At 40.6% G+C, this 13,871-nt stretch overlaps 1 protein-coding gene across 2 annotated transcripts in view; it reads left to right on the forward strand.

Moving 5' to 3' along the window:
* The window catches only part of kiaa0586 (KIAA0586 ortholog), a 541,997-nt gene that overhangs the window by 131,182 nt on the left and 396,944 nt on the right, over positions 1-13,871 (forward strand). For both annotated transcript variants that reach the window (XM_080202790.1, XM_080202791.1), the window contains exon 9: positions 6,453-6,573. In XM_080202790.1, coding sequence (XP_080058916.1) covers positions 6,453-6,573 — 121 coding nt within the window. The remainder of the gene's footprint in view (positions 1-6,452; positions 6,574-13,871) is intronic.

A 13,871-nucleotide genomic window follows, 5' to 3' on the forward strand; every position in this document is an offset into this window, starting at 1 on the left:
TGGTTCTTTAATTCTCTGCCAGCTTCATTACATTATGCAGGGGATCTGTCCTTACCAGTTAAGAGCACAGCTGATGTTAAACACCAGGGTATTCCAAATCCCAGAAGGGAAGCTTGAAACACCTGCTTTCAACTGTACTTTTGCAATTTGAGATAATGTGAGGAAAGATATCAGAACCAGAGAAGAATGTTCCAGATGTCTTTGTAGTGATTTTAAATAAAATAAATGTCTAAACAATAAAATGCACAATAAGAAAGTCAGCTAGAAATGCACTGACCTGACTCATTGGCTACATGCAGTATCTTTAAATTTACCCCGTTCTAAATCCCTGCATTTCCCTAACTTCAGAGTTAATCTTTCCCAAACAACATTCTCCAAGATTTTAAAACTGTAGGAACCTCAACTCCTCCTATGAATCCTAACATTTTTACTCAAACACTTGACATTCTTTTCTCCATTGTTCTCAAGTTATCTTAGGTAAACATCTGTTTACATATATTGCTAGACCTATCAACATATCAAAAACATTAGTTCTATCAACCTAGCCAAATTGTCTCTACTATTACACAGCTTTCATTTTTAAATAGTTTTTTTTAAACATATGACCACCAGAAGTATATTCCCAATTGCTAGATTCTGTTGATCTATCATGTTATCATGATTCCCTGACACCAGCATTCTGCTTGGTCTTTTTTCCAAAAACTCTGTTTCTGACTGACTTTGAGGATCCGTGAGTATGTATTCAACAAGACCAGCTGCCTCATCCTTTGTGTCCAGGTGTTCAAACTTACACCTTACTTTCAATAAACTTTGATCAGGGCTTCTTTGCCATGCCAACCAGGTCTCGTGGACTTGTCTCTGGGCAGATTGGGGATTATTAAGAGGGTGAGGGGGCTAAAGGATACTATGGAACTAGGGAGGCGCAAGGCCATGAATAGATTTGATACCAAGGATGACCATTTTAAATCAAGATGTTGCTTAACCTGGAGCCAGTATAGTTTAGTGAGCTCATGGGTGAAAGGGGAACAAACCTTGTTGTAAACTATGGTGCCCCTCCATGCCCTCCCGATTGGTCCATAGGTTGTTTGGTGGAGAAAAAGAGCAGAAGTGGAGTCCAAGAACACAGTTAATATTGTTGAAAGGATTAGAGAGGGGATGAATGGCATTGGAGAACTGGTCGGCAGTGGGTATGGTTGTTAAGCATATATATCAGTAATAAGATAGTTTGACTGGAGGCATAGAGGATGGTGGTGGATGGCATGGGATAGGAAGGATGGAATCGCATGAGGTGGGTAATGCATTGGAAGAATAGACTGGAAAGATATCTCCTCGCCACCACACCACATCCAAACCACCCCACCACTACCACCATCCCACCACCACCACAGCCATCGCTCTGCTGCCCCAGATTAAGCAGTGAAGCTCAGATCATGTTCCACTTTGTGTGTCAGCACTACTTTTGTGCTTTGGTTGATCATACTGATCCCAATGATTTTTAATTAGCTAAACTTCAAGATGAAGACGATACTGACAAAATGTCAGTAGTGACAGTGATGGGATGAAAATTGATAGGGCAGGTGTATTGGAGAGGCTAGCTTTACTTAAAGTGGATAAATCACCTGGTCCAAATTGCTACCATCCTAGTTTGCAAAGGGAAGGTGAGAATGGAGATAGCAGAAGGGCTTACCATAATCTTCCAGTCATCCCAAAATATGAGGGATGTGCCAGAGGATTGGAGAGTGGCAAACATGATATCTCTCCAGAAAGGGTGTAAGGACCTGCCGACTAACTGCAGGCTGGTAAGTTTAACATGAGTGGTGACTAAGGTTTTTGAAACAAAAGTTATTAAATTATCAACAAGCACTAGAAGAGGTTTGAGTTAATTAAGGGTCATCATGAACTTGTAAAGGTGATGAAAAGGTAGGGGAGTGGCATTCAGTAAATTGTTTTTGTTCGAGACCCAGTACAGACATGATGGGATTATCAGCTTCCTACTGTGTTGTAATCATCTATGATGAGTCTGTGTCAACCAAGGGACAGCTATATTGTGCAGTGGTGACTGGGAGCAAGGGTCAGAGTAATTATGGGATGAGAATGGTGTGAGATAGGAATGGCATAGGATATGTGTCACATGAAGGATGGAATGCCATTGGATGGGTATTGCATGGGAGGGAGGGGTTGGCTTGAGAGGGATGCAATGGCATAGGAAAGATGGAATATTAAGGAATGACTTGGGAGGAGTGGGAGAGAGGTGATGGCATCAGGTGGTTTGGGAAGGATCGTATGGTGAGGGAGGTGATGGACAGGATGGAATAGCATGCATTAAAAAGAGGGATGATATGAGAGGCATGAGAAGTGATGGCATGGCATGGGAAGGTGGCTAGGAGGGCATGACACTAGATGGTATGGGTAGGATGGCATGTCCTGGGATGGAGATGAAAGGAAAGGAGGTGAGGAAAGATGGCATCAGATAGATGCAATGGGAGGGATAAACTACATGGCATGAGGGGGAGGAATGGAATGGAAGGGTTGAGATGGCAGTGGCATGGGAAGGATGAAATGGCATAGAATGGGAATGGCATGGAAGGCAGAGGATGATGTTGGTTTTGCATAACATAGGGAATGTCATGGGAAGAGTAGATAGGTAGCATGTGAAAGATGGAATGGCATGAGGAAGGGAATGGCATAGAAGGGTTGGATATGATGATGAAATGGATTAAGAGTAAGAATTTATCCATAAATATGTTGTGGGAGGGATGCAGTGACATAAGTGGGGATGGTATGGGAGAAATGGATGTAATGATGGAATTGGTTAAGTGGAGCTGGCTGGAAAGTTTTGATGAAGTTGATCGGCCACGATCATATTGAGTGGCAAAACAGGCATGTTGTGCCATATGGTCTAATCCTGCTCCTACTTATGTTAAGTATATTAAACTGACTGCAAATGTTTTGAATGTCTGCTAGCTTCTTTATAATTTTAAATCTTCAATGTAAATGCTCAGGATTAAACTGCCTAATATGACAATATATTCCTTTTGACCATTATGTTGGTGGCCTTGCCAACAGCTGCCAAAGCTCTAAGCATTGGAAATCATCCCTAAACCTCTCTGTCTCTCTTTCTTCCTTTAGGTCACGCTTTAAAACCAACACTTTAACAATGTTTTTGGTCATCTGCCCCAATATTTTCTTATGTGTATCAGTGTCAAATTATGCATCATAATGTATTCATTATCAGTGTCATCTGGGAAATGGATGAGCACCTGTATTGCCACAAAACTATACCTATTGGGCCATAACTTCCTCAGAGCAGCAGTCAATGGCAAATTATCACTCTGTAATGACGTTAGTTTATTTACTAGTGTCACAAGTAAGCTTACATTAACACTGCAATGAAGTTACTGTGAAAATCCCCAAGTTGCCACACTCCAGTGCCTGTTTGGGTTCATGAGGGAGAATTTAGCATGATTATTGCACCTAACCAGCACACCTTATGGACTGTGGGAGGAAACCAGAGCACCCAGAGGAAACTCATGAAGACATGGGGAGAACATGCAGACTCCACACAGACTGACCCAAGCCAGGAATCAAACCCGGGTCCCTGGTGCTGTGATGCAGCAGTGCTAACCACTGTGCCACCGTGCCGCCCCTTTCTAAATTCTAAAGTGCCTGTCTCACTGAACTTCCTGACTTAGGCCAGATGAGACTCGAGCAGCAAACATGACCCTGGCTCCAAAGGCTAAGTGCAAAACCAGCAGAGCAAACGAGGACATGCCCCCTCTTTACAGCATCAGCTGTCACAAAGCTGATGAGATTAAAGATCCCATTGAAAGGGAGAAGATAAGTTTCCAAGTTAAGTGGATGGGATGTTGGGTTTCAGGTTCAGAACAAGGGTGGAGGGGTGGGTGGGTATGGAGTTGGAGCTGGGGAGGGGTTCAGACATCATGGCGGGGGGGGTGGCGCGGTTGGACATCGTAGGCTGGGGAACTCCTATGGGGCTGGTCAGATCAGGTCAGGTGTCTGGATGGTATCCTGTTCTTTGGGATCTTTAAAATAGGTACAGTGAAGTTGGAAGTGCTTTTTTTTCCCTTCTAACTCTTTCAGAGTAACTGAGTGTAAAACTGGCAGAATCATCCTAGGTTAACAATTTAAATCGTTTTGTTGGATAGTTCCCAGCTCAGCACAATTGTCTGTGAGAAGTTAGCTGTTCTAGACAATTGCCTGGTAATCCGTTATCTGGGAACTTCCGAGAAGGATTCTCCAGTACATCTTTCAGGTACCCCCCTCAAGTTCGACACAGGAGAGCCAGGATGTTGCAGGCAAATATATTGTATTCCCATTTGGCTTCAGATCTCAGTGTATGATGTAGCTATTTCAAGCTTTACTAATACTTAGAAATACAATTTACAGATGTATGTCTTGCATTTGTATATTTAATTTAAACACTTTAAATTGAGTGCACCAATTGCTGCTTTGGATCATTACATAATTTACAGTTTTATAACCTTGCATACTTTCCAACCTTGAATCAGGATTATGTATACAAACTCTCAGATTGCCTTCCAAACCCCAGCACACCAGTTCTGAATATGTGTGCAGTCAGATTTATTTTTTCTTAATTTATTGTTGTTTTGTGTTTTATTTTTAAACACTAATTCAGAATTTTCAAATTGGAAAGACCAGACCACACAAGGAGCAGTGCTCTAAACAATAGAAAGGGGAGTGTACAATTTTAAAAAAAGGGAAGGCGGTGAAATCATTAAGCATTGTTGCATACTGAAATACACCTTAAAATTAAAGTGAAATTACACAAGTAAATTTTGACAGCAACATAGTCATGCCACCACTGTGTGGAGCTGTGTAATTCAGAGAGCTATTTATATTGTGCCTGGAACCAAGATCACTACAGCAGCTGCATATCAGGATTTATGTTACACAAATTAAAACAGAAAACGTTGGAAATGTTCAACAGGTCTGGCAACATCTGTAAAGTGAATGGAGTTAACATTTCAGTTGCATGACAATCCTGATAAGGCATGTTCTGATGTAAGGTCATGGATCTGAAACGTTAACTCTGTCTCCACAAATACTTCTTAAGCTGCTGAGATTTCCAGCATTTTCTATTTTAATTTAAGATTTCCAATCACTGCAGTATTTTACTTCTACTGTTATACAATCCTCATGTAAAAAGGATTCTCAACACCCACAGTGCAAATAAGAATGTGAAAATTTGAGGTGCTACTTAAAAATGCTGGTGCTGATTTTATTTTGGCTTTATTTTTCTATATTGTAAGCAGGCTTACTGAACAAAATTGGAATTTTAATGCAATCAACCTCCTGTGGTGGTGCCCATGGGGAGTTGAGATCAATGACAGTATTCAGGCCAAGCAATGTTAGAGGTGATAATTGAATAAGACTAAGAAGTGTGATGGTGAAGGAGAGGACAAAGGAAAAACGGCATGGTGTGGGAGGAAGATTGTTCATTTCGGATGGGCCAGTCGCCAAATTTTCTCTGGGAAATGAGTGCCTTATCTGGATCCTGATCAGTATAGTGTTGGGGTGGGGAGGGAGCAGAGGAGTCCTAGTTGTCACAAAGTTGCTCAGTTAGGGGATGGGAGTGCCAGTTCTTGAAAAGCTGCTCAGTATGGGAGAAGAAATGATTGTCAAACAGCAGTTCAGTGATGGGGTCTGGAGGTGTCAGGGCACAGTCGGTGAGATCCTCATTCTTTAGAGAATGGAATTCTGGGCTTTCCTACAGATTGTTTTGTTTGTTTTTCCATCTCGACTTTTGTCCTTCAGTTCAGTTTCTCCTTGCAACCCAGTCAGATAACAATCGGCAGCATTACGCTGTGCTCATAGTGCCACCTTCAGGTGAAATGCAATTAAAATGATGCAAGCCAATGCTGTTTTTAATATATAATTAATTAAACAAAATGTTTGTTGCTATTTTAAAAAGCATTGCAGACTCTTGGTTTACCTGTCTTTTTATAAGCATGTTATTTTCCTCAGGTGAAATGGCGTTATTTGGAAGCTAAGCTCATAAGCTGACAGGAGTTCGCTCTGATCAATCAATGAAATCAGTAAGCACTCTGTGTATGCTTAACTTTTTGCCAGTGCTGCAGTGTTTAAGAACATGCCTAAAACTATGGGCTATTTGTAATTCTTTTGATAGGTTTGTACTAATTGCACTCATATTTAAGGTGTTCTTATACAGCTTTTGCTGAGGTGAATTTTCTTCAGATTGCTGCAGTTGTACTATGTTGTCCTATGTTTTGATTTTCATGCCAAATTAATGTGGTCAGTGCTGGTAATTTAAAGAATGGTTTAGGGTTTGTTTCCTTTTCAGGTATCTCAAGTGCCCTGACCTAGATCTGAATGATTAAGCAATTAAATTATTTATTTACTTCAGCAAATTGTGCAGGTAACAGGAACTTTATTTTTTTCTCTCACGACAGGAAATAGGAATTTTTTGGAAGAGATTCTAAATAATCAGGAAACTCCAGCAAGTGAGATAGATACTGTAGAGAAGACCAGTGTTGCCATGACGACTGCAGGCAGACATCCAGACAGGTCCAGGTAAAAAAAAGACTTAGCTGCACTTGCACAGCAGTAGTTTTTTTCCTTAATAGGAATTAACTGAAAATATATCCTCCAGCTGCAAAGCCATTGATGTTGTCTGATTTTAAGCCTTTTTAACACTATATATAAGTGTTGTGCAAACATGTAATCGTAGTGGACTCAATACTTTTTTTTCTCAAAACCAGAGACAGGAGGCTACATCACAAGGCCATTCTGATATCCTTCTGTTTCTATGGTTACCGTAACAGCATTTATCAGTTCCTTATGAGAAGAGGCAAAGCAAATCTGTATGCACATGGCAAGGTTCCAGCATTTCAATTGAAAAAGCACTTTGAACTGCTGCCAAGTTTATAAGAAGCATAGCTGTCAGGACTGCTTAATGCTGGCAGTTTGTATTTGGCAAGCTTTCATTTCCCATCATTCTTCAATTGGCTATTTTCCATGTACTTAGCGGAAGCTAAAAATTAACCCATTAAGATGATTGCACAAAGTGAGATTTTAAATTTACACTGTTAGTGTGTTTAAAGACGGCTAAAAGTACACTTTTTTTAAAATGAAATACCTGAGTAACCTTTAGTCACTTTCAATGAATTGAATTCTGATCTTTAACAACTTATCCATTCTTCTACATGAAAGTGTTCATTTAAAATATCTTACCCAATAATTATTTCTAGAGAGGTGTACAGTGCTCAGTTTCTTATTTACCGAATAATTTGAAATTTCAGAATGTCAGTATTGTGATAGATTACTTGAGCATTCTTTCTTTTTATTTTTGAATTTGATGGATTCGAGGTGGTATTTTTGTGGGTAAGTACACTACAGCTGAAAGGACAATGGCTTCATTATTGGAAAAAAGGGTTACTTGTAGACATTTGCAGGGATTTTCACAAAGATCAAGAGTATCTGCTTTTTCCCCCTCTCCTATTCACCAGTTTTTAGTACAAATGGATTGAAAATTGTCTGTTACTGAGGCAGCTGGAAGAAGTTCAGGAAAATTATGCCTGGCATGAATTGTAAAGAGTGGCTTGTATAAAACCAACTCCATTATCTATGCTGGAGTGTTCGCTAGTTTGTGCTCCACAATTAAAGAGTTTTTCATTGCCTTTCCCTAGTCCAACAAGGCAAAGTTTATTAAGCAATCCTGAATATGTTTGTGACAGCAGTTATTCAATGAACAATGTTTTCATCTGCTGCCTTTTTAATAATGAATTGATTGCTTCATCCATTGCCAAATGAGTAAAACAATTTTTTTTAAAAATTCTGGATTGTGCATGTTTAATTAAATGAAATTCAAACATTATGCAAGTTAAAAGACAAGTTAATATGTAAAGAAATCATCTTTTCACATTTAGCATAATTCTTGTAGCTGGGAAACATAATTTCTGTACCTTAAACACAGAATTATACATTTTATTCAGTATTCAATGGAATCAGAATAACAGTGTACTGAAGGAGGCTATTCGGTACATCGCGCCTGTGCAGCTCTTTGTAAAAGCTGTCCAATTAGTTCCACTCTCCAGCTCTGTCCCTGTGGCCCTGTAATTTTTTTCCCTTCAAGTATTGAATTTCCTTTTTGAAAACTACTATTGAATCTACTACTATTTCAGGCAATGCATCCCAAAACATAACAACTCACTGCATAAAAAATATTTTCCTTATGCTGCCTCTTGTTTTTTTGCTTACACCTTAAATCTGTCCTCTAATTATTGCACTTTTTGAATGCCTTATCATTGCTCTTTGTTCTAAGGAGAACAATTCTTGTTAATTTCTCCAGTCTCTCCGCATAATTGAAGTCCTACTTTCCTGCTATGTACCTGCTCCAAGGCCTTATTATCATTCTTTGTGAAATGTGGTGCCTAGAAATGAAACAATACTCTAGTTGAGGCATAACCAGCATTTATTATAACTTCCTTGAATGGCATTCTGTACCTCTTTTAATAAATGCAATAATCCTACGTGCTTTGTTAATGATGTTCTCAACCTGTCCTGCCACCAGCAAAGACTTGCTTTCACACATCCCAGTAATTTCTGTTCTGTAGATACATTTAAAATTTAGTTTATTTTTCTCTTTTTTCTCTAGCAAATAATGTCATTTTGCATTTCCCTTTGTTAAGTTTCATCAGCTATGTGCCTGCCAGTTCGGTTGTCTGTATTCTTCTGAAGTCTGTCACTATCATCCTAATTATTTACTTACAGATCCAAGTTTTGTGCGTCAGCTGCAAACTTTTGAAATTATGCCCTGTGTACCCAGTTTAGGTCATTAATATGTGTAAAATAGCAATGATCCTAATACTGAACCTGGAAAACCACTGTGTACTCCTCTCTACTCTGAAAAACAGTCATTTATCACTGCTCTCTGCTTTCAATCCCTTTAATCCAACAGGCTTTCATTTTGCTCACAGTCTGTTGTTTGAAACTTTGTCTGGTCCCTAACTAAATTCTATATACACTATATCAACTTCACCACCCTCATCAACCCTCTCCTTTACTTAAACAAAGTACTCTGTCAAGTTGGTTAAATACGGCTTGCCTTTAATAAAAGCAAAATATTGTGGATGCTTCAAATCTGAAATGAAAACAGAAAATGCTCTGCAGGTCTGGCAGCGTCTGTGGAGAGAGATTCAGTTAATATTTCAGATCTGTGTCATTTTATTAGAGCTTAACCTTTAACAAATCTATGATATCTTTCATAGCAGCTTAGACTATAATTTTCCATGTCCAAAAATATTTTCCAAATATTTTTTGGATTATTTTATGCAGATCTTACTGCACATTTCTTGCATTTTTTTTTCAACTGCAGTGGTTGATGTACTTTGCATACGTGTCTTGTCATGAGATTATTTGAACATTTTTTCAACTTTTTTTTCAAATGTTTTTTCAACTTTCAATTGACTGGAAATTTTGCAATTTGAACTGAGGTAGTGCTAACCAAGGCTCTAGGTTAAAATGCCAAGCCATGTTTTAAGGTGAAAACAAGAAACAAACAAATCACCTTCAGTGGAGTGTGAAGAAAGAGATATTTCCTATAATCTAGACATCAAAACTCATAACTGTTTAAGGAAGTGACATTAAAACTACAAAATACTGGATATTGAAAAAATGGCTGCCACAGACACACACATAAATCTCATGGAAATACATAGTTAGGTATTTCAAAACAAGATGGCCCCGTCACTTGAGAGAGATTGCAAGCGAAACAGGTGATGTCAAAAAAAGTCATCAGCAGGGGAAACAGGCTGAAAGTTGCTCTTTCTCCCTCTCTTTTGGAATAAGTGTGTTACCCAGTTGAAAAGCCAACTCTGCCAGAAACTTACCAGTGAACTGAGTGCTTGTAATAATTGCAACATCTTCTCAATCTGACCATATCCAAGAAGCTAGCTGACCTAAATTGTTTGCAGCATTTAAAATCTATGCCTCAAGGACAATCAAAGGACACTTAATAATAAATTAATCATTTGGTTATTTTACCTTTTTTATTGGACTCTGACTCTCCTTATTTCTGATATGTGTTTGTGTGTGTGGGCCTAATGGTTGCATGAAAGACAAATGCTTGACTTTTTTTTATTTTTCTTCGGTTTAGCAGTTAATAAATTTGCTCTTTGTTCAAGACTTTGTTTGATTGGCTCTTTATTGCTTACAGTTTAAATATTACTTTAATTTGGAAAAAGCATATTTTCATGAAAAGGAAACTAGAGTCTTTGTTGTAAACAACCAAGGAGGTTGAGTTCACTTCTTTTCACCTGGTCATGACAGTGCTGATATATGTAGTTTTAACACATAGTTATAAACTATCTATTAGTTTATCTGCTTTTCAGTTATGAAATTAGGGCCTGTGCATGTCCATTTCCCATATGATTACTGAATTTTCAATCATGTCCTTCCTTGCCTGTTTATTCTTCCTTGTGAATGTTGTGAAGTTGCAACATAAAGCTTTGGTTGTTTTTCAAATACCATTAATCGCTGATAGAGACCAGAAGCAGGGGTATTGCTTGGCCGCATCTTTGCTAAACACTTGTTGAGTCGGGTACAGCTTGTTTGAACTTTATCATATTTTTGGCAGCCTATCAGTTAGAGTTTACAGAGATGGAAAATTATGCCGTATGGCTTTGGGTGTGGAGGTGGAATGCTATGTCCGTAAGAAGCATGGATAGATGACTTTATGCAGTTACTAAATATTAAGATACAAATAAAGTTACATTATCTTTATAGAGAAAAGTTTTATTTTTAAGGGTTTTATGTGTGCTTGTGGAGAAACAAAAGCTATTCACAGCAAGAGTAGGTTTCTTCATTAGCTGAATATTCTGCTATATAACAGCAAACAACCCAGTCAGGCTGACTATGTTTCTTTACAATGTTGGCTGTAGATGCTTTATGTGAAGTCAATTTTCGCACACTCAACCTAGTTTAGTTAAGTGGACTAAGTCAGCATGGGCCCAAATCATAAAACTGCCATAATTTGACATGAAACCCTCATTGGCAATCTCATCTATCTGGCTGTAAAGATGCTTGCAATTGGGAATAGAAAATTCACACTGGTAGTAGATGCTCCTCTGATGCTGGGGTTAAGTTATGTTGCTAGGGCAGAGTAAGAGCTGTTCTGCTGTGCATTTGGCCCATGCTATACTACAAAAGTAGACAAAACGCTTCATTTCTTTCACAATGTACAGCAAATAAATTCAACTCCTTCCTCCCTAACCAAAGTCAGGTTACTGATGCATATTAAATTATGCTTTACTTCCTATGTAACTGCAGCTTACTGTCTATTATTGTCTTCTTCAGCCTTTCTGCCACAAGCATGTTTTCCACCCACAATGCAGTTTTATACCACCTAGTCCCTGTAGCTGCATACTTATTTGTCCTAACACAGTGTTGCTATAATTCCTCAAACGATTTTTCATTCTGTGCCTGCATGGTCACCTGGGGTGTACAACATAATTCCATCCTCTGTCTGCTTTTATCATTCATTGGGATTGGTCAGCTACTACAGTGATCCCTCACCTAACATCACAGTTGTTTTCTTTAAAAGTGTACCTTAAACAAAACAATGTTGTGAATCAGATTTTCCCATTATACTTCAATATATAAATTGGAGTTGGATTTCACAGCAGGTTTTTTTCTCCTGAATATGAGTGATTATCTTCTTGATCAGCAGCGCGCCTCTCCCTCCGGCCCCCAGCGCGCCTCTCCCTCCGGCCCCCAGCGCGCCTCTCCCTCCGGCCCCCAGCGCGCCTCTCCCTCCGGCCCCCAGCGCGCCTCTCCCTCCGGCCCCCAGCGCGCCTCTCCCTCCGGCCCCCAGCGCGCCTCTCCCTCCGGCCCCCAGCGCGCCTCTCCCTCCGGCCCCCAGCGCGCCTCTCCCTCCGGCCCCCAGCGCGCCTCTCCCTCCGGCCCCCAGCGCGCCTCTCCCTCCGGCCCCCAGCGCGCCTCTCCCTCCGGCCCCCAGCGCGCCTCTCCCTCCGGCCCCCAGCGCGCCTCTCCCTCCGGCCCCCAGCGCGCCTCTCCCTCCGGCCCCCAGCGCGCCTCTCCCTCCGGCCCCCAGCGCGCCTCTCCCTCCGGCCCCCAGCGCGCCTCTCCCTCCGGCCCCCAGCGCGCCTCTCCCTCCGGCCCCCAGCGCGCCTCTCCCTCCGGCCCCCAGCGCGCCTCTCCCTCCGGCCCCCAGCGCGCCTCTCCCTCCGGCCCCCAGCGCGCCTCTCCCTCCGGCCCCCAGCGCGCCTCTCCCTCCATTCTTCACACCCCCCTGCCCCCATGATCACCAGCAAGTTGCTGCCCACTCCCAAGTGTGACTTTCCTCAGATTGGGAGGGATCTTGAGCCTGCATTCTTTGTGTGGGATTGCTGACAGGTGAACTAAACCCTGAGAAAGCGGGAAATTGCAAATCCTGTCAGTGATTTCCGATTTCCCCACTCTTTGCTGGTGAGGTAATTATGGGTGTGAACCAGATTTTAATAAATTTAACAAAATACAATTATCTAGTTCTCTCTTGCCAAATTTTTCCCCCTCATTAAATATTCATACCTCACTGATGTGATGTGAAGTAAGCTTTGTTGTCTGATTGGGTGTCCTTTTAAGATGGCATCGCAATCTCAGTGCAGCTGATTGTGACGGCCCTCAGAATCCCTGTCCTGCCACAGTGATAGTGTAAACTATGTCCTTTTTTTTCAGACTAAGTGGCTCAAAATGTAGAGAGAAAATTGGTTAGTGGAGCGCCAGTTTTCTTATCAGAACTGACACTTTGCCATATTCTGATAAGATTGTCCCCATTATGTTGCCTGGATGTGGAAGCAGCATGTCAATAGTACTTTTAGCCATGTGGAGCAAAATGGCAAGCAAGTTGGTGAATGGGGAAATAAGCAGGGTGGGACTGAGGCAGCAAACAGGGCAGAAACTGGCCTGATCTCAGAAACACCTAAGCCAACTCTTGAGCTTTCAGCAGCATTGTTTGATTGCTCTATCGATGGCAATGAGATGAACAAATGGAAATCAGGATGTGAATCAGAGAAACAGACCCTAAAGAATAAACAGCTTTAAAATGAAACATTGTTAAGCAGGGTGACTTAAAGTGAGGACAGTGTATTTATAAGCTGTTGCCTACCTCTTGACTTTAAGCCTATTGCTGTATTTTTACACTTAATACATACCATCAAGTTCTGAATATGTTAACATATATTATGGACAAAAACCTGCAAACGCAATCTATTCTATTTGGTTATTGCAAGTATCTATGTGCCTCGGTCTGTGACTGTTAAATTGTCTGACTGCCTTTTGGGCCGAATTCATTGGGGCCAACCATAATATTCTGTACAATGTGGAGCTTTAACCCTCTTTCAAGGTTTGTCTTCCACTCTGAACACTGTCAGCAACATTTGCAAGTCAGGTTCCCCACACCTGTAAAGAAATTTTGAGCACAGGACTAAATTATCACCTGGAACTGTCAGTTTACCACAGACGTGAGTTATAATGCTGCTTATATTCAGTAAAATAGAAATATCTTTAAAAAATCCAACAGAGCAAAATATATAAATAGCATGCACCATCCTGTTGAGGTTAATGTGTGTTGGTCTGAAATGATGCCAGGCAGTGATATGTACCTCCAGACTGTGATCAGTATCAGTTCTATGTGACTGTGATAATATTTAATGATAGAAACCTGGAGAATTAATTTTAGATATGCATGCTTTAGAGATTGAAACCTTTTTGTTGATGGTTTGCATTTCAATTCTGTATTCAACAGTTAAAGGATGGTAATTGTGTGCAATGAACTGGAGTAGGGAATGATTAACAGTAAAACTGAAAACATG

This window comes from Carcharhinus amblyrhynchos, chromosome 14, assembly GCF_965287045.1.
Source record: "Carcharhinus amblyrhynchos chromosome 14, sCarAmb.v2.hapA, whole genome shotgun sequence".
NCBI lineage: Eukaryota > Metazoa > Chordata > Chondrichthyes > Carcharhiniformes > Carcharhinidae > Carcharhinus > Carcharhinus amblyrhynchos.